Source organism: Varroa jacobsoni, unplaced genomic scaffold (genome assembly GCF_002532875.2).
Source record: "Varroa jacobsoni isolate VJ856 unplaced genomic scaffold, vjacob_1.0 scaffold_1398, whole genome shotgun sequence".
In the NCBI taxonomy this organism is placed as follows: Eukaryota; Metazoa; Arthropoda; class Arachnida; order Mesostigmata; family Varroidae; genus Varroa; species Varroa jacobsoni.
In genome coordinates, this window is record NW_019214300.1 from 392,689 (window position 1) to 420,667 (window position 27,979).

Sequence of the window (27,979 nt, forward strand, 5' to 3'; positions counted from 1 at the left end):
CAAAGCGCCAAGCACGGTTTTGTAGTTTTTGCCAAATCCTTGCTTTCACACAGGATTTCCAATTCTCGATTCCTTTCAAGTTTTCCATCAGATGGAACACAGTGCTCCCACGCTGGGTTTAGCTTCTTTTCCTCTGTGCCGCTCCTACCGTTCGGCCATGATGAATAACTTCGTTTTGTTACGATAGTTTGTTGCTTTGTATTTAGGCCAGCTTGCAAACTACTGGACGACAGACCCATACGAAACTGGTTCTAAAGCAAATAGTATAAACCGCTGTTGGACACATTCCAAATTCCACTGCTTAAAGAGTTCTTCGCCACATCTTGGAGCTCCCGCTGTCACATCTCGCTTTAATTAGCTGACAAGAGCGAAACTTTGACCGAGAACGTTACTTTCTGTACGGGACTGTGTCTTTATGTCCATATGGTCACTGGGTTGTTCATATGCATGTTGCTGTATGAAAATCCATGTTTTTGCCCCAGAATCGCTTACCGGTGCCTGTGCACTGCCTTTGGCTGTTTTTTTCTTCTCTGCGTTATCCCACGCCAGCAAAACGGATTGCAGCCGGATGATAGGCCGCTCAGTGCAGTAAATGCCAACGGCCTGCAGGATTAAGGATTGCTGATTGCCTTCTGTCTGCTCATTTGGTCAGCATGTTCCGGCTTACCCTGCAAAGTCTTAATTCAATAGAGCACACCTGTCGAAGGAATGTGTTAAATCCAGTTCTATTTATACCTCAGCAGTAACAACGGTAGGAGGCGCGTCGTCGTAAGCGATCTGTACGAAACGTCCTAAGGGCAGTCTGTCCTGCTCCCGGAAGAACTGTCGGCCGTTGGTAGGGCCCCGGAAGCTAGCTTTCGTTGGGTCCCTTTAACCGCGTTTAAGCTTTCGAACCGTTGTCCCATCTTCCCTTTGCTTGTCTTCCCGTGTAGTTCTGTGAGTCTCTCCGTATAATGTCTCTGAGCACTTGTCTGTACATGCGTCATAGGAGAGCAGTGGATGGTTGAGAAAGCTGAGGATGAACTGAAAAAACGAGACGAAGGAGGCCGCAACCACTTGCACCGCAAACTGAAAGCACCTGGGAGGACCCGATGCAGGGGGAGTTGCAAGGTTCGCACCCCACTCTGGTTCCTCTTCAAACATAAATAATGCCCTAACTCGTCTCTATTGCATGCTATGTATGCCCTGGCCGTGATTTACCAAGCCAGCCATCGGTCGGCTTTCCGAAAAAGGCGGTTACCGCTGCTGTACTCACCAGCGCATTCAGGCAACCGCTCTGTTCTCGCTAGAAGGCTTCGGAGAACGCCCTCCGCGAACTATCGCTGGGGTGCCTCGGTAGATAGAAATCTGGTTGGCAGCTCCCCTTCATATGTCCTTTCAGACATCCAAGGAAAGCGTAACTCTTGCGTTGTAAGATCCTTTTAGGCGTAGCGAAGCCAAGGTTTGCTTTGACCAACGGCAGGTATCTGTTTTCTTCCTTGGCTGCAGGGAAATCAAAGACAGAAAGTGAACAGTTTTGGATCGCTTTGAGCTATAGCGTATATTCGTTGATAAAAAAAGTGCAGGGAACGTATAATCTTTTCGGGGACGTCGAAATTTTCGACGTCGCCCCATAAAGAGTAGCCTTACTATCGCAGGCCAAAAGGAAGGCTTAAAAGTTTGTTGAATATTACGTCGGCCATCGGCTGTCCGACATTGGAAAGACAGTAATTTAGTAATTTCTCTTAGCCGATCCTCATATCCTTGTTGGATTCGAAAAGAACAAAGTAGCCATATACATGTTGAAACCGCGCTCGTCAACAGCCACACAAATTGGACGAATAAATGAATCATTGTTTACCTAAACAAACGGAATACTTTATAAACGTATTATCAGTTCTATTACACTGAACATTTCGCTTTGTATGTCACCTGTTGCATTCAGAATGCTTAAAGTAACTAACTAAATAATGGTTTATGTAAAAGGGATGAATTATGATCTTTCGCGTTCAAAGTGAGACACATTCTCTTGCCTGCAATAAAACCAAAATAGCATCATGTTAGACAGTCACTGGGTTAAAATTTTAACGAGAATTACCCATATCCTTCCCCTATTACAGTCGTACAATATTCGATACGTTGGCTACAAGGATTAATTTTGCGGAAGACTTTCTATTGGGAGTCTTCGTAGCAGTACAGCACTTGAAATTAGTATAACTTATCGTCTATAACTTATCGTCTAATTTTCATAGTACATTCGATTGATTCTTTACTTACTTATTACCCTGTTTTCATCCAGAGCCCATCCAACGTTACATTCTACACAATGTATTTTCGATGTCTCTCGCATCGGGTTAAAGTCTGCCTTTTACTGATTCCTAACGAGGATCGATCGTCTGAACTCAACCGATGCTAAACAGCCGTGCGTGCCCATTATTCACGAGATAAAAAGCCTCAGCCTTAACATGTATAGCGGATCATTTTTTTGCTTATCTTTAAAATAGCGGTTAGCAGTAAAGGTAGCATTAACTTTTCCCGGCATAATTAACGTGAATCAAAGCAACTTAGAGCTTTCTCCGCTGGTCCCCAATGATACAGTCGCATGTTAACGCTAGTTAATTTATAAATTAAACGAAGTGAAGCAAAATTACAATTGTACCCCCCAGCACGATCTTTTTGTAGGACCAGCTCGGGTGCTTGCGTTTAGTGCGTCGTACGATTTAATGATTTCATAGTCATCGCTAGCATGGCCTTATCCGTCAGGCCACCTTCGTCAAGGGTACATCTTTAGACAGCAATCTGAACAGGCAAGGGGCATGTGTCTATGACCATTGTAGAGGTCAAGGCCGATGGCAGGTTACGAGACTCACGTACCTGTAGTAGAGTTCAGTTAGCTGCAGAACGTCTTCTGTCGGTCTGTCTGAGACAGACAGCAAAAGGGACGGATTCGATCTGTCGGGCGCATGACGGCGTTCGTATCGACTCTATGTTCGGCAAAAATACAGCGGGGTGCCCCAAAACATTTATTTTAGCTACCTCAGTTATCTGATAGGGGCCGGCGCAACCATCTCGGCATATTTGCACTTTGTTGGGTCGAGCGCTACTAATATCTCGTATATAGCGACATTTAACAGTATATTGACCAAATATACATAAGAATATATCAAGAAGTAGGTCTCGTACTCAGTATGAGGGTACTAGGAATATAGTGTAACCGGCCCGTGATAGAAAGGTCTACGTGAGTGTGTAGGGTTCAGATATAAAATTACAGTCATGCATATATCAATGTACACTCCGATCCGACATCGTCTTTTTCTTTATCTGTCAATAAATTAATATCATAATGGGCTGGGGAACTATCTTTCCAGGGTGCCCGTACCTAGCCCAGAACTAGTTAATTCTGCAGGACAGTGTATTACAACGAAATGATTGTCCTGTGTACGAAAAAGCAACTACTTTGATGGGGTTCGCGATTGAAAAACTAGGAACGCTCAGGGGAAATTGCATTTGTATTCGCATATTATCATATGGCATTTAATGACCTCGTGGTTACGGACTACTTCCAATGTGTGCGACATTCGACTAATGTTATCTATGAAAATCAGGCCTCGCCTGCCCGCGTATTTATTTCTTGTACCTGATTCTCACCAAACCTACAATACGTTACCCAACGTTGCTCAAACACTTTCTAAAGCTAAAGCTAGTTTAGACCAGCAAACATTGCGCCTTTCTGGGTCTGAGTTGGTTGCAGGAGCTTTGTACCTTAGTTTTCATCAAGCCATTTTACTTATCACTACTTCTCATTACGATCCTTGTGTTGCTCATAAATACTTTATTTTTTTTTTAATTAATAAGTATAATAAGCATAAACACTGTATGTTTTTATAAATGCTAAAAAATATATATGTGTGTGTGTGTGTGGTAGCCACTAACAATGAGTCTACTGCATTACTCGAGTTAGTCCGTTATTTTTTGGTACTGTCATATTGTCCTGTTTTAGCAATACAATAACGTTGTTTGGGCAATTCTGTTTTACTGTTGAGCTGGCCTGGTTCTTGTATTGCATTCTGGTCACCTTGTATTGTGTGGTCCAGACGCTATGTCGGTAACCCGCGCCCTTCGTTACAATTAAGTCGTCGCGATGTTCCCGTTTACCGTTTATTTCCTTGCAGTTATTCCGTCACTTAGAGGTAGAATTGAGCTTAGCTTTCAAACTCTCGTGTAAATGTTAGGCCGCTTGAAAAACTGAATAAGTAAATAACATAAAAATATCAATGATAATAAAAAATAGAATTAAGCTCAAAAGGTTTAGGTAAATAAATCGAATTTTATCTTACACAGACAGTACCTAAAGCAGATTTTTTTTTTGCTCTTTCGATATTCAGTAATGCGCTTATTGTGCAGAACACGCTCGACATTTAGATATTTACTCAATTCTTAATCGTTGCTACGATTATAATAAACTTTATAGCGGAATCTGTTTTCAAGCAGCGGTCTCACTTAGGCATATATACATATCCATATTTTGCTAACAGTTAAACAATGACTGCTATCCGCGTGCCACAAACCCTAATTCATACTTCCTGTAAGAGAATTTCGGTATTACCACTGCTCATGTCATCGACTCGTGTCGGTGTGGATATAGAAACGAGAACGCCTTTCGGCAGTCGGAAGTCGTCCACCGTATGGCCGGCGGTAGGCCTCTTTGTCTTCTTCTAACCGCTTTTTCTGCCAAGCTCCCTAAAATGCTCTATCGATTGCAGCTGTTACAATACGGAACGGCGCTGAATGTGGTGACCAATGTGGATGACAATGAGAAATGTAGCGTAAGCCTTAAAACCGGACCCCCACTTGTCGGTCAACTAACCTTTCATATCTCCAGAAAATGTTCTTAGCTTTTGAGCCCTATTACCTACTGTCTCTGCGAGACAAATAGTTCATCATCGCCTCAATTAACTGACGACGATTAGCACAAATTAAACTTCGACGCTGCGCCATATTGGCTCTACAGCCTCTTTCCTTCGTAGTAATTTAGGTTAGCGTTCGCAATGAGCAACTGATTCCTCGCGAGACAGCGATTGATATTGTCCATCTCGTTCTCGTCGTTGATAGCGCTGAATCAATCACCGGCTTCGGCCTTCGACGCTTGTCGACGCGCCCCTAGGGAGGAACTTGGTCGCCTTAAATGAACTCGACGGTGGCGTAACAGGAGATACTCTACTTTATTTTCTCGCCCCGCTTACCTTTCGCCGTTTCTCTATTTCCATACTTGTGTACATCGGTTGCCGTTTCCCGCCTGCCCGTAGTACTAGCACATGGCACCTGCGATAGGCAATCGCAGGTGGAATCTGTCAAACCTTGCGTATGTAAATCGTAAACGAATTGTGAAGCGTATAGTGAGGGCATGGGGTGAATTCGCTCGTATTAAGAGCCATGGGGGTAATCTTGGTGAGGGCACGGAAGTTACGTTGAAAAAAGGCTTCTGAATACGACGCGGGGGAGCACTCTGATATGATAAACCGTTTACGTCCAATGAAATATTACATGGATACTAGTCACGTTACGAGAACGCCGCTACCTGTCGATTGCCCAGTTTAACACACCTCTGTAAATTTAACACGGAGCCCGAGCTGAACGAATCATATTGCAGCGAGAAGACGTACCACTCAACGTTCTCGTAATTCTAAGCCTATAACAAAGCTGCGTCACTTCTGTAGATTCTTCTTGCAGAAGTTCATATATTCTAGAAATTCTGAGATTCTTAACGTTTCAATTATGGAAAAAGTAGGGCTTGAACCTGAGCGCATAACGGATGTCAGTACGAACGCTCAGACCTCTAACCATCTACATGTCATACGGACTGCTCACCATAAGCACACTATAGTTTGTAAGTTTTGTAAACAAACAGATGGAGCAATTAATAAATCTAATAAATAAATAAATTCTATTGAATAGGAAAACGTTGGCAGTTGACAGGCCGTTGACACATGCCGAAGTCGAGTTCACGACTTACTATAAATATAATACAAATTGCGATTTTTCAATTGCGAGTTACCTATGATTATTTAGATGAAAATGATATTGTAACAACATCCATGAATTTCGATCATTACATCAACAAGTTTAAAAGAAATCAAAAGCTAGATCGGTCATCATTGTCGCTTGACCCCCTCTTCCCCCCGCCAATAGAGATAGATATGCCTGTAGACTATTCGGGCAAACAAAGGAAGCGTGTATAATAGAGTAATGTATAAACTAAACCTTTCAGTTGAGTGAACATTTGACAAGCGTATATATTATATACTGAGTTCAAATAGTGCTTCGCTTGAGGATACACACTTGTTGCCCGCTGATGTGTTTAAACAATGGAGTAATAGTAACTGATTACATGAAAATGCAGGAAAAGTAAGGCAGGGCAAAGGAACAAATGCAATCACTATATGACCATCACACTAAGTACGCAGTGCATGAATACTGCATATGTGTTTAAAGATATGCCGTTAAAAATCCAGTACACCGAAAAAACAGCCATTCGGGCCTTTAAATATAGTTAATTCAACCTTTCGATTCCTGGTCAGTCCATCACTGTTTGTAACCACCAACAAAATACTCCGAAAACAGGTAAACTTGTCACTTCCTAACGTCTAAAGGTGGCTTTATGAGAGGTGAGAGAGTGATCTTAGTGGACTACGGGCATATCTTTGAGTTCATTGCAGGCCAGTTTGTGTTGGCGAATTGTCTTAATGGCATATGTGTACTATGTCGTGTTTGTTGGAAAAAAAAAAGCACCAGCAAGTGTGGGGAAAATCCTTGTCGTTCTGCCTTTGATTCGGTGTAAATAGAAAAGAAACACGGCTTTATGTCATAGAATAGCACCACACTACCGAAACATGTGTCACGCGGTGTCAGGGTTCGATGCCTTGAAACGCAACTGCCAGCCGCCTAGGCCCCCATACCAGGTTCTATTTTTACCATGCTTTACTTAGAAATGTTCATGGACAAATACAGGAAGACTGCTTCGGAGTGGAAAACACAGACACGACGCGAAGGTGCCGATAGTATCGTTCTTACACGGAACTATATGTAAACATGTGATCTATTGAAGACCTGAATGAATGTGCAGGCTATATGTATGACCCCGCATTTCGTGTTAAGCCGATGCACCGTAAACATTGAAAACGAAGTCAACTCATACTGTGCACAGATCCATATGGCTGACTATATATAGATCCTAGGACGCAAATAGGCGGGTGAAAGTTATCGGTATACATATATAATTTATGCTGGTGACCACTGTGATCCTGGATAAAAAGGACAGACACACGTAGCAGTAAATGTGCTAGACTATTGCAATTATTGAATTCATTCAAAGTCGGCCCCCATCTTTGGATTTCAACAAAAGTACAATTCAGATTGGTCAAATGGTTAGATCAATTTTTTGTAATAAGAAACATGTTTAGAAGATCTAATAAGAGGTGTTGTTGAAGAAGGGACGGTGAGACGACGAGGATATCTTTACGTAAGTTTGTGCATAGAAATGAATCTAGAAATCATGTATTCGTAGGGCACATCGTATAGGTAGGTGGTCATGCATAACTAGCGGAACTATCACTTATCCAGAGCTTTGTCGCAGGGGCCAGTAACGCCAGCAGTATCTATATACAGACACGTACGATATCAATATGTAAGTATTGATATTTTTATTTTTGAGCCATCCATTTTTTGTCACAACGCTTATTTGAGCCTAACACGAACGATGCTGACGTTATTTTCGTCGTTACTTGTCGATCTCTGCTCGAGATTACAACAGATAATTTAGTAAAGTAGTTTCGGTATTAGGAAACTGTTTAGACGAAGGCAAATATATTCTTCTGCCATGGAAATTTGCCATAGGCGACGTGTCTGAATGAAAAGAAAAAGTCACCTTTGAGGAAGGCCCGCTGTGAAATGTAACAGGCCTCGTCGTTTGAGACGCGCTGAGGCACAGCGTGTTTATCGACTGGATCATCATGCGAGAAAACCATTTGCACCATGACGCAACTGCCACGACAGTGACTGCGGTGGGATCGGCCGGTTCAGGCCCTACTGGGCGGTGACAGTTACAGGATAGTTGTTTTTGAGTAAATTAAACAACTAATGCAGTTAATAATATCCGGACCGGTTGTTGGTATTTGGAGTGAGCATCTTTTGAGAACGGGTCTCTCAAGTGAAATGTATGGCGATGTCCGTATTACTGATCACACGGGCTTGTTTACAGCGACAAGGAGTGGCAGTGAACGGAACGAGGGCGTGTGATATGTTCTTGTAACTTGAACATTAAACTTTGTGTGGATACGTTGACGCGAGCCTGCTATACTACAGACTGCAATAACGCCTTACAAATCGAACGGCTGTCGAAAATTGAAGAAAAATAAAAACGTGGTTAAAAAAAAGTCGAGTCGATACGGAAAATCGATGCTACTTATAAACTGTACTATTTTCTCCTTTTTTGTAGATATGGTCCATTATTTCTATTTTGTATTGCATGATTCACGCGAAGACCTGGCTTAGTCTTCGCAAACTATCTTCGTTCGGTCTTCTAGAACTTTAGAGGAACGAGAAGCTAACAGGGTTGGTACTTATCGTTGGCTGGAGAGAAACAAGTAAGAGCTCTTCGTGCGCATAGTACATTGCGTACGAAATATCCTCAATGAAGAGCAATAATAGATTACTTTTGTAAAATGCAGCTTTTACTTTTGCCGTGCATCCGTGGTCAATGCGAAACAGCTTGTTTGCTTACTTACTGTCTAGCCGCACTGCATTTTCAAAAGGACAATCCAGGACGCTTCTCTCAACTTTCGTCCATAGGCTATCTGATGCAAAATGAACCATGTTTTTCGTTAACAGTTGAGTACGCTAGCGAAAAGGAGGCCAACTTGAGAAAAGAACTCAGTTCTGCAATGAAGTACAACTTAAACAACTTCGGCACAATGTCAAATAGCCAGAGTAACTTTATGGTATGGGCGAAAGTTTTCTTCCACATGGACCGTATCTATAGAAATTTCATATGAGAATTGTACTAGTGTATACACTAAGAAACATCGTCGTCAACATCTTTATTGCAATAGAGGCACCAGGGACAGTAACTTCTTAGACGAAAAAGTACCTTTTTGTGATTACTTATTAAAAGAGATCTTATCTGATCATAAATTAGTACATTACAGATAGGAGTAGAATTTTTTCACCAGTGACCAGAAAGTTGACTTCTAAAATCTTGAATTTTGACAATATTGTATTGCAGACTTCATCGGGATAGCTGGTAAGTGCAGACCGGTTGGCCACCAAACACAATAGCAATGATTCATCCTTTCCTCAAAACCGACCTACCTGAGACCGAACACGAATGACTTAATAGCTTCACGCCAGACTAAAGTCCGCTCGATCGCTGACATTTTTAATCGGTACTAAATGTTATCCTTATAATTAATGGCGACAATGTTACCCAATATATCCGGGGGCACATTGAACTAGAATCAAGTTGAGGTCAGATGATTGTCACAGGTCACATAAACGGGGTCTATTAGCTGGTAGATTGGCGCACTATTCAACAGTAAGATGACCAAGTTGATCAACAGGTACGCTTAGCGATGCACGCACGCCGTACAGAGTCCATATATAATATTGCGTCGTAGACTGTCGTGTAAAGGCTGACATCAATTTCTTTTAAACTGATCGAATTTTGTCTAGGGAACAAACAGAAGTTCTTGTTCGTTCGTCCTGCCAACTTCAATAAGGCCATACACGTTTTGACGTACATCTCGGGCCTTTTTTATATCCGTTACCATATATGTTTGACTTTCTGCCAACGCAGACATAACACCGTGTGATTTTCTGCCGAGATTCCGACTTTCTACAATTGCCAATCAAATAATATATTATATAACAGACAACGAAAAATTCTAACTCAACAACAACAGCGCCTATCACTGCCGCACAAATAAGGCACAACAAAAATAACACTAGTTCACGCGTATAACAGCTCTTCTGCTTCTGCCGGCTCCTTCAGCTTCTCGCGGCTTTTTACAATTTGATTCTGAATTTTATTATTCGACACAATTATGACCGATGTATCAGTATATCGTTGTGCTTCGGGCTAGTGTAACATCTGCACTAACCCTGCACTTTAGCCCTTAAAAACAGCGGAAGCAGTCGCGGTGACCAAAAGAACAATTTTTTCTCCGCTCTTTTTGTTACCAAAAACGATGTTCGATACCGCTATGGCCATCCCATAGCCTTAAGGAAGGTTCACACTTCACACCCAGCGACAGTTCTGGCCATCGCATTAATAATAGTGGACAACGTGTGCGTCCGAGTTCTTGTACTTGTGGCCAGAACAAAAATTTCCCTTTGTATTATTAGATATTTTTTCAAGCGGGCTAACAAGAAAAAACAAGAGATATAAAAAACACAAAACGAATTATCCTATATGACAAAAATAATCCGTCGCGTCGTTTCCACCATCCGTTACTACCGCCGATTATCAGCTGGACTTTCCTTCAATCGAGCACACACGCTCACTGCAATCACTGTTCGACGTCACGCGCCAGCCACGACGCGGCAACGGCGTTAACAGTACACGTACAGCGTGCAACGAATCGCTCCATGCATGCGGATCCTTCGTTTACTTTCCACTAATTGCCTGTGCCCATAACGGCAACGATGATTGATTCCCTATCGAATAGTTTACCAATAAACTATTTACTTTAGCAACAGCTCTCTCAGCCGAGAAGATCGTCCGTTAGCGTTGGCGTTGGCGTTAGACCAAATACGAATGAAGGCGCGACATCGATCCACAAGCAGCGGCAACCTCCCTGCAATGAGTACGCGACGGTAACCGATTTGCGCCTCTGTCCTAAACTCTACAACAGGACAAAACGATAAGTAAAAGACTGTTGCTAATAGTAAATAACGGCCACTTTTTTCATGTTTACGCACCCTTCAACGTTAACAGTTCTGCTTTCCGGGTTGAAACGTGCTAGGCAAGCTGCTTTATAGTAGGCTTTTAGAACGGTGGCCAGCTGCTAAGCAGATTAACTCCTGGTTTGGATTTTTACTCTGAAAGTGATCGTCGAAGCAAATAGGTAAGATCAATAGCGACAGCAGAAGTAGCATTAGTAACAGCTTGACGTTTTCCTTCGCTCGAACGGCATCACGAAATGTCGTCTCTATCACTGTTACATATCTCGCTGCAGTCTCAAGAGCGCCGGCCACTCCTCGTTTGTTGACTACGTTCCGATTGTCCGCTTGTTCAGCTGCGTGATTTCACCGATTTTCGGTGTTATTCCGTCGGCCGCTCGATGGCGCACGCGACAAGCGCGAATCACCTTTGTCTGATCTGTTGTGGGGACGCCTGTTGCTGGCGCAAATGACGCTAGTCCCACCCTATGATCTTGCCAGTGGCAATGATGCTTTTATTATTACTTTCGTCTCTCACCAGCATCGGTACGAAACAGCGGTAGAGAGAACGCTACGGTAACTCCTGCTGTGGCGGCGGCGGCGGCGGCGGCGGCGGCAGCGACGGCGGCCGCCAATGCCACGACAAATACGGATGATGCCTTTTGCCGGTCGCAGAGTAGACGTCACTGCTAGAGAAGGAGGATGCTCACAGCGGCGTCAAAAGGCCGTTGAGGGCAAGGAGACTACGGGAAACGTACATTGTGATGAGGAGAAGCAAACGAAAAGACGCGTTAGCTATTGAGATAAGCGCTGCCGCTGAAACGGGATTGCTGTGAATGTCCATTCGCGTCGCTGGTCACGCTTCAAGTTCGGACCAATGAGCGACAAGTGGCTGTGTTTGTATACGGTAGTTAATTATTGAATTCGCAAGTGGAGTTGAACAATCAGCTGACCCCCAGATGTAATATACAGAACGTATACATGCCTGTCCGATCGCCCCAGTTGTCTGTCAGCCCGTTCGCTCTCAGTAGGCAAACCGCTACTGGGTGGTTGAAATTTGATGGGAGCATCAATGAAGACGTTATATTTCACGATAGAACTATTCTGGTTTTTTTTCAGGACGGCAGATGTCGCCATTGTGTTCTCCCCTTTTTCTCAGTATGTCGTGTTCATAGGGGATTGTCTCGTACCGCCCGCTTCGAAAATCGCCACAGCCCCACCAGCCGAAGTTCTCGCCGACAACCCACTAGGAAAAGGTCACGATGAGACAAACGGAAAAAGATACTGGCCGTCGAGATTAGTATCGTCGTTGTGTCTACTGACGTCGGAAAGAACACAGTAAACTGAAAGCGCTATAGTCGGCTGCTTTCGACCTATATATATGTCAAAATTTTGGCTTCTCCGTCTAGAATATATGCGACATTATCTTATGGATATTTGCAGGCCGGCATCGGTAAATAGACGGATTGTGCGCTGAACAACCATTGATGACTTCCGCTTCCGGCCGACGATATGACCTACGACACCTCTTCGTTACGGCATTTTAAAGCGGCAGCCTCTATCCTGGAAGGCGATCTCGACTATCATTCCTGTTCATTAGAATCTGGACCATACGCAAGAAAAATCGTCTAGACAGTCGCAAGGATAGTATCCGTAAATTGCCCATAATCGTGGACTCATCCAGGAGATGCTTTCATTCTTGTGACTATTTTTTCTTTTTTAAATAAATATAGGGGTATGCATTTACGCAACATCAGGCTTAATTGAACTTGACCTGCACACACTTGAGCAAATAGGTATTCACTGTTTGCCATTTTTACGCAGTACTTCGAATGAATGTCGACTTTTGCAGAATCTCGGAATTAGGAAATCACACACGGTGAAATCATTAGATGCTCTAAAATGTTGACCGTAATATATTGCAAAGATGCTTTAGTTACGCTCGAGAGCACTAAGAGATATAGATGACTTCGGTTAGCATGGAAGACCACCAGAGAAACTTGTCATCGCTTGGCTGTCTCAACTTAATCAGTGGACTTTTAGAAGGTTTCCATATTCCCTGGATGTAGTAACCCGCAAAAATATTCAGTTTTTTTATATATATATATATAAAAATATATTTCATCTTATCTCTGCTGGAAAAATCTGACTTTCTGTAGACCATACATAGATATACATGAAATAACTGCATCCATTCAGTATCAGCGTAGCTTAATATAAGGGTAGTTCACATGATTTTTTATTATCAACATATCAGCTTGGAAGGAAGCTATTTTCGAAATCTACGTGGATTTTGTTGGCTGGAAACTAATTTTTTCCCTTATTTATTTAACAATGACGCATAACACACTATATCACTGAAGTAATCAAATTAACGAAGTTCGATTAGTTAAGGTAATTCACTTACCTTAATAACCTCGATATGCAACATAACTTTCCCACCCGGTACCAATTTTACCGTGTCGACAGCTGATCTAGTTTCGTGCCAACAATAACGAAGGCCCGCCGGTGTCCTTTGTTGCTTGACTGACGGGTTGACACCACGCTCTCGACAAGGACAAGGTGGCGTCGCTGGCTTCCGCTAGTCAGACGCAGTTGTCGATAATGGCACTATTAACTAAAACATAATACGTTTCATATATAGCTGATAATATCCCAAAACGTACAACATATGGAAAAAAGGTCACTATATTTGCTTTTGTTGTTATCGGCCTAGCAAATGATTTTCAACACCTACAACAATATCACCTAGCTGTTTATTGATTATTATTGTTGTTATTAAGCTTAGAGCGAAAAACAATTATTCGTATCATGTTATATAATTATAATACGCAATTACGGAAAATTGTCGAATTAGGCCGCAAGTAATTCGTTACCGAAAAATTCCTACGATAGTATCTGCTTGTGGTGTGTGCGTGAGTCCTGCCCGATACGCGTACACACCGAGATCCTGGTTGTTAAAACAGTCAAAGGGAAGGTGTTCGACTCCAGTTCCCTAAGTTCGATCCCTTACAAGTCTTAATAGGACACTCAAACCTTTGCCTCGTTGTTCCGGACGTTGGAAAGCAATTTATATGCAATGTCTCACTGTATGTCCTACTGCTATGTCTGCAACAGGATCCGAGACGTATTTTCGTGCGAAGTAAATCGGGTGATTGGTTCCGGTTTGAGGCAGAAGTGGGAAAAAGAATATCGCCCTGAATGGTTAGCCTAGGACAGTCAGGGTAGTTCAAGCATAGCAGGTCGTTTTCTGTACCCCGCTTATTATCACCACAGGTCTTCTGTGAACTGTACGCTCGGCGACAGTGTGGTAGCATCGCGGCTTGAGAAACTTATGCGTCGCCGGAGCTTGCACGGGCATCGCCTGCTAGTTCACGCTTCGGCAGGCTACTTTTGAGTAAAATAAGTTCCACAACGGCTTCAGTTTCAGCTACGGCCTCGACCTTTCCTCGGTCTTTTCCATGTTTTCGTGCTGCCCCTTTATCCCATCATACAAATTGAGCCTCTAAGCGTTAATGGTTTTTTTCGGTACACTTATGGTAGGCATATGACGATGGCAGCTACTCCAGACGGGAATCAGGGAATAGCTGCTGATTTGCGGACGACGTAACATAATATCATGGTCCCAACGAATTCAATTAAGTGTGAAAACGAACTCCAGCTATTCTGGAATTGAGCAGGATTCCGCGTGCGTATGTACAGCTATATGTCCATACTATGCCTTAAATTTTGCCTTAGAGTCGAAGAAAGGACCCGGAAAAGATGACGATCAAATAAGCCATTTGAGCTCTTATATCGGTAGATGCACATAATGCGTGTTATAACAGAACTTCATACGTGCCGATAAAAAAAAACTCGTTGTTAGCCGGTAAAAAGGTGGAGAAGGACAGTTACGGTCACCTATACTTCCAGCTGGTAATCTATCCAAAAGAATAGCTGATACTTGAAACACAGGCAACGGGCCAGCTAGTCGATTTTGGTTGGTTTGAATGCTTAGCTTAGATGGTAACGTACTTGGGTTCTTATTTTAGGAATATATGGTGGTCTAGGTTCGTATTCGCACATAGGCACATTTTCTTTAGTGCAGGGAGTCAGCCGTCCGATGGAATGCCTAATGGCGGTACCGGATATAAAATTCGGAAGCATTTAAAAGGCGTGCGCGTATCAAGTGTTTCACATCAGATTTCAAAGCGTAAAATCATTTATGCAGAGCAAAACCATAACATCAAACGAAGACTCTCATTTCTTGCCACATCGGCAGTGATTTCACAGTGACTTTTCAGAACATCCCACCGAAGTATAAGAGAAAAAATTGCCAAAATATTAAACACATGCGTGCCCTTAAATAAAAGAAGCTCTGTGCCGTTAAGCACAACATGGAATAGTTTCCTCTAAGCTAATCACAGCCATGTATTTGTTGTCACATCAATCACTGCAGACGGTTCTAGGCAACCATAGAAGCTCCCATTTTGGGTTCCAATAAGATGCGTCTTAACATTGATTGCCTTCCCCTAAATAACATGCTGTAATCGACTTTCTAACATGCGACTTAGCAGCCCCCCAGTGACAACCACGTAGCAACTATGGGGTAACCTGTCGTTTACTTGGATTATCCCAACCTCCTCCTTCTAATAATGGATCCTAAAAAGTAACAAAGCAAGCCAATCTAGTTGGAGCCCTCAGGAGCCTCCAGTCGCCACCTTTACCATCGTATATTGAAAACACTCCCACAAGCGCCAAAGACTCGCACATTTCCGAGCAATCCCAGTCGCAGTAAGCCGCAAGTCTACGGTAAGCTTGTCTATTGGGAATCCGTTAAACGCAGTAGTTGGTAGCTGCATTTCTTGCTCATGACCGTACGATTTGTTGCCCGTGCTTATATTTGAGTTTGCTTTAGGGGGACGGGCGGGCCAGTGATAACACGCAGCTTCGACGGAAGCTGCCGAGAACTCCGGCGCAGAACACTGCCCTCCCACTTGTTCCCGCCCTGTTTTGGAAGACTAGAGTGCGCTCCGTTCCCGCATTCAAAAGTTGCTGTGCCGCTTGCATTGATTTCCTTTCGCATACTAGGAGCTTGATCCTTCAAATGAACCCAGACAGGCCTAGCTTGTCGTTCGATGAACGCTGTGAGGAGCAATCAGTCTTGAAATGAACAAACACAAAGCTGTACTTTTTAGATAAGACCTAGCAGGTGGTAAAGCGTTCCGTTTTAAGAGACACAGATAAAAATATAACGTTAATGGTGAATCTGTGCCAAGAAAAGCGAGCAGTCTCTTGACAAACATGTCATATATGAACATATTTAACTTAACGTACTTATCTGCAAGATTTCTCGAGAACTGACCGAACTGAGATACGGACATACTTGTGCAAAGTGTGTACATAATTTAGCTGAAAAAACAGAATTCATAGCGTACGTAAGATGCTCAGCAAACAGAAATTGAACAGATAGATACAACATAGTAAAACAAAGGCCTATTAGGAAGGTAAAAAACAAAATTCGTCATGTAAGAGTAACTGACGGCTCCGCCAGTTTCAAGCGCGAAAACATCAGCATCAGAGGAACGAGCTGCGTAGTTTGCTTGGACTGCGTTCTGAGATACGAGACACAATGACGTATCTATGTCTTTAATAATTCAACCGTAATGCAAAGAACAACGACGACAGCAGCTCTAAATCATATAGGAGTTCCCCGATTCATGTTTGAGAGTACCTTGTGATATCGAGAATTATACTTACACAAATTGCCCTTTCAGGGAACGCACAGATAATCTTCCGGCTTTTCCCACCCGGGGCTCATTTGAGCGATTGTGTGTGTACATAGGTACAGCAGTTTTGTAGTCATAAAATGAGAGTATTAATGTAAGTTATAAACAAAAAAACACAATCAATGCACCGATATTATTGTGAGTCTTCTTCGTTTCGTCGATTGTTTGTTAACATGTTTACTACTTGGACCATTAGGAGTAGAGGGGTGTTATTATTATTTGTAAATGTTTCGTCAATGCCATATGATATAAGTAAATAGCAAACATAGGCAACACCATCAATTTTGCTTAGATTTGGATACCTCAAATATCTGTGTTGATCTATCGTGCTATTGCTAGGTGTAACAGAAAATGCTTATTAGGTCTAAGGTCAAACGGTAGTCCCCTAAGGGCGACCAACACTTTTCAGCAGTTTGGTTGTCACTGTCACGCATAACGGTATTATGGTATAAAAATCGTTGAAAAATACGTGCTATCATGCGCCGTGTTTGGTGTATTAAGTGGCAACGGAAAGATGCATCAATAGTTCTAGCTGCGATAGCACGTGATTTCGCTTTAGGGAGCGTCTCTTGTGAAAACTTTCAGAAGCAGAAAAGTTTCTACTGCCCTCAATATCGTCGTCCTGTCTCTTTTAAACGGTTACGTGACCTAATTTTTAGGACGAACGAATCTGTTCGCTGAACTATGCACTTCATTATTACAAGGACGCCATCAGCTGAACAGAAACCAGTAGTCTCCCAGTGAGATCTGGAAAACCGCTTGTCACATCACCCATTAGGTCTTGAGTTTACGGCCTAGCCAATCTCAGTTCCCTACTTATCTTTCGTAATAAGGTTTGCTGGATGCCGTTCTATTGGTTCCTCTACGACTACTCCATGACTTTAGTACGAACGTAGACTGCGTGTATAACTTAGTTTACTCCACAACGTCCTAACCGGGTGTTGTAATCATTTCAACTTTATTTAAGTGAAAGTTTCAGTCGTTCCTAACTCTCGCTCTTTCAATCGCAATTACTACCACCTGATTATTACCATTATTATTATTATGGTTCCTGTTATTTTTGCTTACTGTAGCTAACTTTCCAGAGTTACAGGCCCTTGTACACATAGGATATAGGAGCGAGGTTTAACAGACTTTGCGCATGCTCCATGGAAATCGTCTAACTTATTTTTTACGTTACCATCATTTTCCAGCACTCCAGACATGAAGGCAAGACGTTTATAGTTTCTCTAAAGCGCAGGAACAAAGCCCTTCAAAGTAACGTCTGTTTCTACCGTGAAATTCAAGCGACGCGCTATTATAGTAAACAGATTATTGGTATAATACTATGGGGTTCCCATGGCCTTAAGGCCTTCTTGCTGTCTGCTGAGACTTGCTGTCTGCCTTTCGCAAAAAGTAATCGGTACTACGATTCCATGCTAAATTCTCTACTCAGAAATCGTTTGTTCTCGCGTTGTCAGGCTGAATCCATGCCGACAAATCGATTCATTGCCAACGAGCTGCGGAGATGGCGCTCTGGTGGGTGACCAAGTGAGTGCTCTCGCTCCGATAGTGTTGCTCTGTGTTTTTTACAGGACCTTTTGAGAAATCTGGTCATGGGCAACGACTGCGACCGTCCGAAGTACAACTATATGACTACTATACAAGATTCAGAAACTCGTGTCCTTTCCTGCCATTGGGAAGTTTGTAATATATAAATTGGGTTCTCCGTCTCCACAGTTCGAACAGTTAAAGCTTTGAATGAAAACAGCAAAAACTCTGTATATAACGAGAAATCCTATGATAGAAATTTGAGTATTGTATTTACCAGAAGAACTTCAGAGTTGATTAATTGAACCCATGCAAAACGCTTGGGCTTTCCTTTCGGCCCCTACGAATACCTTATTTGAAATGTTAACGTTATATCTGATTTCATGCTTTTTCCTGTTACAGACTATAGCGGGCCAAGAATTCGGTACGAAGAGTACTGAATGAACCTCAGTTCGAATGAGTCGCGGCTTCGAACATGATCTGAAAACATGTTGAAATTCTTCAATTGTTGGTCATCAAAATAGGTTTGGACGACACAATGTGTATTAGACTATATAGCATGGAAGTCGATTAATGTATTTCTAATTCGGCAAATCAAGAGCCCACTGGGGTAGATAGTAAATATGGAAGGGGTACTAACCTGCGTTTTTGATCTACTACAGGTTGATTCAGTATAGTCGATATCGGAGTAGAAGCGGCAAGTAGAATCTTCCATGATTTGCGCTTTGATGTTTATGCAGATGTTTACTTACTATACTATAACCCTACGAAATCTTCACTTTTACTAAGCTAAACCCGGCCGAATCGCCGAGCTTTTTCTGTCCTGGTCTTCGTTTGGTGCCTTTCAAAGACACAAAATAAAAACCCAGTTCTTACTTTTTCACAGTTAAAAAAGCAGCGTCCAACCAAAGCATTGGTGGATTTTTCGAAATATACACTTACGTACTTGGATGTTTACGCCTGATCTTTTATAGGTTACTCAATACGGTCACTGATCACTGAGTTGCTCTAAGAACGAACTAACTGGCACCCGAAGCGGCTAGAGGTCGGCGGTGTTTAAATAGAGATTTATGAGAATTAAATGTGGTTAGTTCGAAACTGAGCCCCGTTTTACACTTCAGAGCCCTTTGTCTGCCATCTTCTCGCTCTCGAGATCGTATCATCTACAATTCAAAAATGTCAACACTGACCTAGCGGACCAGTATCAATATATGGAGAAATACTATATGAAGGCGGCCTGTATAGATCAATCAACTATGATGTCGACAATACAACGACACGTATTTATGACGTATAAGGTTTGCCGTATCATTCATAAATAGCACAAGATGGAATCAAGCATGAAATATTCCTCTCTACACGGTTAACTGGTATGAGGACTAACGATGACTCCGTTGCTTAGCCAACCTGAAATACGCCATGTCAAGGGTAGGTCAACAACTTGGAATCTACTCTCGTCCTAAGTAAGCAAACTCTTTAGACCCCGTTGGTGTGTGAAGATTTTCTCTATGGAAACCAAATTGACGGTGATTACTCTGAAAAGCCATTTCTAAATAGGACAAATGCGTGAAACGTCCGTACTATAGCATCGTTTTCATAACAGACGATTTAAGAATTGTAGTTTTCAGCTTCACCGACTTCACGAAGTATTGTATGCGTTTTATACACATTGTGAATGCGCTGAACCAGGACTAAAGTCATGATCAGACGGACTCGCAGCCATTACAGCAGGATCTAAAGAGGGTACTTTTATTACCAACTAGCTTAACTATAGTTTCATCAACGATGCATGCGTTTTTCCTCTCCTCTATTCTGTTCTGTTCCGACGTAACATTTTACCGCTGAATTACCGTATTAATCTCAGCAAGGTGCTGGCTTTATAGTAAGTCGTTTGAATTTAGTGCCCGTCGCTCACGCTAAAACGCAGCGAGACAGTTGTCCGCTGGAAAATCCACAGAATTACTCAAATGAATCGTGCTTCTTTGGGCCGCCATAAAATGAAAAGGTTGCTATACAAATCGTTTGCCGACATCGCTGTCTTAGCCGAATTTAGAGGATATCCTTCAATAATACTGAGAGACGGAAATTTCTGCGAGCATATACTGTCAACTTAAGGCGACTTCAGCAATAGCCATGCCTTATTCCAACCTTCAACTTAATTTAGCCTCAGGAGACTCTTCTTTAACCGTCAAGCGCGAACATAGACTTTAAAGCCCTTGTTATGTGTTAACAACGCGTCACCGTAGCCGCTCAATCTCGGAGTATGCTCCATGATCCAGCCGCTAAAACGGTATCAACATTGTCGCTAATACTAAGTTTTGCTGCTCAGGATCCATTCTTCTGGCAATGAGAAGGGTTCCACGGACACAAACGCGATACAAAACAAGGCAGAAAGAAAAGATGTTCATGAAACAACGCTTTGTTCCGCCTTTTACATGATGCACTGCACATATGGAAGCAGGTGTCCTGTGCATCTAATTCCCGATATCCTGATAGAAAGAGTGTCGAAGGCCGACAAGCCTCGAACCAGAAGTAGTAACAACAAGAATATAAGCAACAGCTGGACGAGTTTATGGGTTTTGTTGTTGTTTATGACAAAAAAAGAGGCAGGTTTATCAGCTCATCGTTCGTGAATTGTCATTGTGTGTGAACGAGCAAAGTAAACAAGCTCCGCTAAATGCAATGAATCCTGTCTAGGACAGAGTAGCCTTGCGTCACTATCATCTATTACGAACAAATCCTGCCAGTGGTCAGACGGCCGACTAACTAATTGCCAGAAGGGTGCGCTCTGAACCAGCAGGCGACATACGCAGTTTTTATCATCATAGGCAGGCGGCAACATTTGCCTTGTGTCGCTGAATCCATATGATGGCGACGGCGGCGAAACTCTTGCTTTCCGCTGTTGCACAGCCCCATAGCGGATCAATTTTGCCCAGTTCACTTCTTGTCTATCATTTCTCCTGATGATAGCCAGTTTCAGATTGCCGATATAGATAATGCGATATCGATCTATTGGCGACCTCTGATTGAACTTGAAGCATACGACCACATTAATATAGACGTGTTTGCAATGTCTAAGACGATCTGGCGTTTTTTCGATGGGCTACGCGCCGTCACTATCGCTGGCGTCGCCCCTGCTGTTGCTTCCGGAAGCACTTGATTTTCCCGGTCTTTAATCGTATGAAGTGTTTATAGGCATTTCCACGGCGATACGTCCTCGTATGAATGTACGACCGCACTCTATACGGCTGTAGAGCTGCGGCTTCACGAGGAACTTCAGTGAATCGCAGAGTATTGTTGGGCAGAACTCGATTGTTGGATGGGAAGAGTTCTAAATAAATACGCTCCTGTTGCTATTGTGTATTTACAACAAATGGAATTAGTCTATCCATCCAATCGATGATGGTAGAAAGGGAAAGTAAATATCCAGATGAAAAACCGGGGTCGAATTGTACCCCGCTACACCTGAAGAAAAAACTGTAGCTTACTTTTCATGACACACGGCGAAATGGACTATTTGACGTAGACTGGACAGGAAGTGCAGTATAAGTGAGCGCAAACTGAGTTATAATACAAGGGAGACTAATTAACTATAATTGATCTCATCGACTCAAACCAGGAACCCTTCATCTCTGTACAGGAACCCTTCGTACATATATATACATTCACGCTGGAAGTCACTTACTCCATTAAAGATGCAAAAACCATAAAAGTCTCATTGGCATGCACGAATTTAGTTACTCGTTTTTTGACAACAATCTGCACCGTATCGACATCTAAAGCAGATCAACTAAGGATTATGAAAATGTCGGAAGCTTTTAACAAAGGAATAAGCTGCTCAGAGAACGAAAACTTAACACTGACATGATTCATAAAAATTTCAGAGTATTTTTCTAAATCGAAATAATGGATTCGTTTTAGCCCATGCAGCGACTATGCCCCCTCCCTAATTTTTCCAGGCTAATGACCTCTTGTAGTGGCATGCCACCACGAAGAGTCTCCGTTTGTGTCGCAGCTTTGCATACAACCCGCCACAGTGACATCAGCCGTTGGTGCTGGCACTGCCTCTGGCCGCAGCTCGCGCCCCGCATTCAGTCGGCTTGCAACAGAGCTTCCATTCATCTATGCTTTGCACCCTTCCGTCTTTCCCGACTTCACTTGAAAAACTGCCTATGACCGGAAAACTCTTCATAGCAAAATCGAAGGAGGCCAAAAAGGAAAATACATGAGATGGGCTGCAAACATGTTTGAGAATACAGTTGTACGGCTGAATGGAACCATGGGCATCCGTGGTGCCAGATGCTCCACATAGGCCTTGCATAGCTTCCACTGGTTCTACTGTCGCCGTCACCATCGTAAACGATTTTGTTTTAATTGCGTGGAATCGATCTGCTGCTCCTGCATCAAAAAAGCGCCGGTGAGACTATTACATGTGACTGATTTAAAACCCGGCGGCTTTAGCAAACCTGGACGCGTGCCATTAGTGCCGCGCCTCGTAGGCGTTCGTACATCGGTATGTGTGACGGTACGTATGCAATTCGACAGGTAACAGGTAGTACAAGCCCCTGATGCATACATACGCGCTCTAGTGGTGGAATGCGGCTATTTGGTAATGTCCTAAAGCGAAGTGCTATGTGGGGAGTTTTTTTTCAGGAGGTCTGCAGCATCAGCGCAAGGATATCGAGCTGATTCCGGGCAAGAACAACAGCGAGAACAAAAAGCAATAGCTAACTGGGACTGGTTATCGTCTGTCGCTTTCCCACGGAGAACCAACTCTGATCGTAGGGGTGGGGCCGATGTTTTTGAAGATGAAGTGCATTGAACCTATAAAAGCTGATTACCTGGCAGAAATACAGCTGCCTTTCGACTGAGGGATGGATCGTGGAGGGTCAGCATCGAAACCTCAATAATACTAACAATGGTTGAATGAATAGCAATCGAGAACGTGTGGACGACTATATGCAACGTAATTAGCCGTATTTCTCTAGACATTGATCTATTTATATTTGAACGAGTGAACGTTAAGGGTGACATCGCTGCCGAATAGCGCGTTTAGCTTACATGCTGATAATAAAAGCGCTGCCAGTTAAATATACTAAAGTCGTCCAGTGAGTCAATCGTTAGAAGATAATGTGGGACGGTGGTGTTTTCAGCTCGGAAATGGGCGGTGAGGAACGTGTGACAAAATGATGAGTCTTGCAAAATTATTATGAAGCTGTGACGTGTTGTACTGACCAAGGACGTACGCCGCCCATTGGCCAATTGAAACTCGTGCAGACGCATTTAAATAATCCAATTATTGCTATCGATATGTTTGTGTTTGTATACTTGTCGTATAAACATATGAGGAACAAAAATGATTGTTCCATTAGAGTTATCGTGTCTCTGTTATTATTCGTTATCGCTGTCACGTTACCTGTAAAGTCTCATAATGCACTGCACGCAATTCTAGGCTAGAATCGAGGCAATGGACGGCGTAGTAGTCACATTTATAGAACCAATGGTTTATCTGTGTGCAATTTACGTATGTTTCTCAAATACGTTTCGACTAGTTAGTACCAAAAGTTCTGATGATGACTTTCGATAATATTATTACCACAGAATCTAGCCCCTAATATAATAACTACCTTTATTAATTATCGCTGGAAATCACACACTCTTACTAGATTTATACGCTCAGTCTATTCAGCTGTAGCAGCACCCAGGATAATAACCGACACAAAAGAATCCGCACTTCGAGCGAACCAATTGAATTTCCTTCTCAGTCTGTCGTATCCACTACGACCTATTGACTAAATAAGGCCCAAACCACTATTATTACTATTTCCCAATGCCTACACGCGGCATCAGCAGAGTAGGCAGATCGACCGCCCAGTTCTTACAAAAAAAAAGGCCCCAGACGAACATGACAATAGAAAACCCAAAATTAATTGCATCTATTGTCTGCCATATACAGAATACGGGCAGCAACTAATGGAACAATGCAAGGATCTCATTGTACTACGAATACAATAATCCGCCCATTTTCGATTTGGCACTAGAGACCCTTGAACTCGAGTGGTGTTGAATCCCGTTAAGGCCTTATCCAGGCCTATTTTGAGATGAATGCAATCGGCTGCTAGCTGCAGGCAGCCATAGACAAACTAAAACAATCCTTCGAAAGGACATATCGGTTAATTGCTATTAACGAGTCTCGCTACGTCTATTCACCTTTTGAAATGTTGCCGCGCCAGCCATACGAAGAAGAATTGGAACAACGACAGAACCTCACAATTTCCATGCAGGAGCTGCTCCGAACTGTACTAATCATGAGGGGCCTGGCTAGATCTCTTTCAGAGTGCAGGGAAGGAGAACTGTTCTAGGCAGCCTTTTACCGGTTACAAAAGACCCCTGCTGGAGAGAAGGACATATGAACAGCTACGAGGCATTATCTCTGATGATCGTTCGGCTTCCCGATCTTGCTTTCGTGTTGAACAAGAAGAACGATAGAATATTTTTTGTGCGGTGTAAACGTTGAGACAAAAACATTACTACCTTTTCGTGATTATGGTTATATGTGAGCGTGTGGACATGTGAGCCGTTAAATAAGAGCGCGGGAAATTTCGAACAACACGTCTGGATCGTTGAAACCAACATCGATTGCAATTCTTCGAATTGGCAATTAAAAGGGAACGCAGCCAGGTAGTTAGAAAGCGATGCTATAAAGGAATTTCTACCTCGGCTTCTCGTTGAAGTTACATCGATCTGATTAGTACCGTGGACTCGCTCTGGCCAGTGGTAGTAACTGAAAATAACCACAGATGCGACGTAGATGCCATTGTGATTATAAAAAATAGTTCCTATGCATTGTGGTCAAGGCCCGCGGTTCGTATGCCTAAGCTTGCGGCCAAAGAACGGCCTGTAATTACGAAAGCAGGCAGTGATTGATTCGTTTTGTATGTATCAATTGAACAGATATATTTTTATTGTGATTCAATTTAGAACGAAATGCTAAACAGTTATGCTTAATAGGAATAATAATTGTGAAGTATCAATTGTAAACACAAAATGTATGCAGACTTCTGGCTTTTGTGAACATAAACAAATGAAATACCTCTTGTTAATGGGTCATATACCTATTTGCCACGATCCCTAATTTACTACTTCAGCGAGCAGCATTTATTAAGAACACCCTGAAACACTAACAAAATCAAAAACACTGGTATTAATGTTTTTTTACTTTTCAAGTCAAAAACTACTATCTCAATATTTGGCATATATTGGGAACAATGTCAGCACACAGCAACAGCAGAAATCGCAACAATCCCCATCACTGCCTTTACTAGAAACGCCTTAGCTATCGCGCTTTCATAGAGGCCTCTCTCGCTAATTTGCTACTTCTCTATTCCTGGTTCATAATCTTTTTATGAAGCCTATTCTAGCAACTGGTTTTCGATATGTTTTCGAACGGAAGGTAACATTCCGGAATTTGCTCCAGCCCCGTGTTTCCCACCGGCTCCCAATGGCCTCTGCTATAGGCTCTTGGTGGAGACGCAGATCAAGCGGAGACGTCCGGGTTCCCGCTCCCGCCAGTAGCTCGGCGACGCTAGCAGCATCAAGGACTAGCAGTATCTGTAGAATAGCCAAGCGTGACCAGCGCGTAACGACGTACCAGATGAAACCATCGAGAGCGTGTACCATCAGGAGCGCCGCACGCTGTTAGAACAATTATGAGAAGATTACCGACATGCTTCAAAACGCGTCGAGGAAAATCAAGGACAAGATGGAAAGTTTATGAAATAGAAAGTGAGTACGATTTTTTCAACTGTTGCTTGATTATAGCTTCTAATGAGCACTGTAATTGTATGTGGCAGTTAGTAAAGCGATCACGGCATACCACATTGAGTTCATGTAACTGGAGGCGCAGTATAGAGGAGAACCGATGTGTGCCAGGCCATATGGTTAAAGCTATAAATTTGGTTGCCTGTTTAACGCGTGAACACCGTTATGTGGTACATACGACTAAATCTCTTCAGAGGCGAGCTACAATATCTACCAAATTCCCTTCTAAATTGGTTCGCGCGTATCAGCACGAAGTGTCTATAGGAAAGAGAGATATCTTTCATCATCGCGCTGAAGCCAGTCAGTCACTAGTCTCCTACAAACTTTGAGCGAAAAAATCTTATATAAACAAACACTATTCAGTATTGAATAGTTAATATTCTATATTTTAATGATTTCGTTCATATCAGTAGATAGTATTTGAAGTTATTTTTCTCGATCCCAACCCACTAAAAAATCAACACGTTCTTTGTCAATCTCGCCTTCCTTCAGCATCGATTTTGTAATGCTTACTTTTGCACCTTCTCCAGGTAGCCTTCAAAAATAATCATAGTGTTCGTTTTAGTTCTTTACTTACTGGTAAAGTTAATTTACTTATTATACTAACTTACTTACTAAGTAAAAAGTACTTTAAGAGCATGTCGTTACTCTCCTCGTGGCTCGATGTCAACGAGAGCATTGCTGTACGATGAATGATCACAATTCGTCACTGAGGATTGTACGAGTTGAAATTACCGCCGTCTGCTCATCAGTGTCAATACTTTGCTGCTCTGTCTATTAGGCAAAAAAATCCCTGAATCAACAGTAGACAGTATGGTGCAGACACGATAGTCGCCCACTCACCAGTGGCCAGACGCAAAGCGACCTAGTCTAGCGTTTGGGTACGCCATTGCTATTAAGGTTTTCGGCCCGGGTAAATACGCCAGTCGATATAAAGCGATTGTCAGATAAACAGCTGTTTTACGGCTGCTCTGTTCGTCACCAACGTTCACGTGCGACGATTCAACGTAAACGGGTACAGGCACGATAGGTAAGGTGTGGAGCTATACGTGCTGCTTGCCTTTCTCATACTGCCGTCTTCGGACAGTGGAACAGATTATGTGAGTTAGCTTCGATCCGGTCAAGTAAAGATCAAACACGATTTATCGTTCGCGGCCTCCTGGACATAACGTCGTGCGTGCCGGTTAGCGACCATCGAGCCGTATCGTTTCAATGATCAACCTTGTTGGCGAACGAGGACGGGAGCAACTTCATCGTTACCTGCTCTAGCAAGTGATAGTCTTACCGGGTAGATTTTATTACCTTCCGGTAGCAGATGCACTAGCATAATCGTAAGACATTGCTTGAACATGTAATAAATCAGCAAGCCATGACAAACTAGGATCTAAATTGTCCTTGGGCGGCTTATTCGCGCCTTGTTTTTGGCGCCTAACAGGTAAACAAGCGGTAACGCTAGCAGCGCATCACTCTCCGAGTGTTCGCATAGAAGGCTGACCATAAGCAAGCGCTATTTTCCAAACCTTCTATGCACTCATTTGTGGTCTTCGTAAATAGCGCATGTATTGGCGGTGTTTGTGTATTGCGCTATTTGGTGGGTGAAACGCTTAAAAAGCCTCTGCGGTAAACGATTGTTTAGATTATACGAGCAACGCGACCGTAACGCATGTCACCATTTCCCGAAGCACAATAATGAAAAATTTACGATTGCGGTAGTGATTCAACATTCTATCGATATCGAAGATTTATAAGGACGGTATTGAAACCCCGAATCATCCAAAAACTCGGCTATATAAGTATTGTCTTTGAATCAACTACCATCCACTTACAGGATGGTAGCGTTGCTTTATCAGCGCCCCGTACATTCTTCCCTATCTAGGCGGGTGTCTCGCTCGGTCGATCGGCGTCAATCGGCTCTGCTGGGAGAAGCAGCAGCGGAATGTGTGACG

The 27,979-nt window shown here is 42.8% G+C and overlaps 1 protein-coding gene and 3 long non-coding RNA genes across 5 annotated transcripts in view; 2 read left to right on the forward strand and 2 right to left on the reverse strand.

The window, feature by feature from the left end:
- Pkc53E (Protein C kinase 53E) overlaps positions 1-27,979 on the reverse strand; it is a 214,868-nt gene that overhangs the window by 97,927 nt on the left and 88,962 nt on the right. The window contains exons 1-2 of one of the 2 annotated variants that reach the window (XM_022849287.2): positions 10,954-11,467; positions 9,346-10,829 (exon numbers count right to left, since the gene is read on the reverse strand). The exons of the other annotated variant lie outside the window; for it this stretch is intronic. Of the exons in view, the coding sequence (XP_022705022.1) occupies positions 9,346-9,410 (65 nt within the window). The 5' untranslated portion in view covers positions 9,411-10,829; positions 10,954-11,467. Of the gene's footprint in view, positions 1-9,345; positions 10,830-10,953; positions 11,468-27,979 lie in introns of those variants that run through there. 2 annotated transcript variants of the gene reach the window in all.
- On the forward strand, positions 11,497-12,670 carry LOC111269583 (uncharacterized). Its single transcript, XR_002685839.2, has 2 exons — positions 11,497-11,821; positions 12,034-12,670. It is a non-coding gene; the product is annotated as an uncharacterized LOC111269583 (long non-coding RNA).
- LOC111269581 (uncharacterized) lies at positions 25,144-27,484 on the reverse strand. The gene is made up of 2 exons (XR_002685837.2): positions 26,649-27,484; positions 25,144-25,907 (listed from the first exon to the last, which is right to left on the reverse strand). It is a non-coding gene; the product is annotated as an uncharacterized LOC111269581 (long non-coding RNA).
- Positions 25,868-27,979, forward strand: part of LOC111269587 (uncharacterized) — a 47,440-nt gene continuing 45,328 nt past the window's right edge. The window contains exon 1 of the long non-coding RNA XR_002685844.2: positions 25,868-25,997. This is a non-coding gene — a long non-coding RNA (uncharacterized LOC111269587). The remainder of the gene's footprint in view (positions 25,998-27,979) is intronic.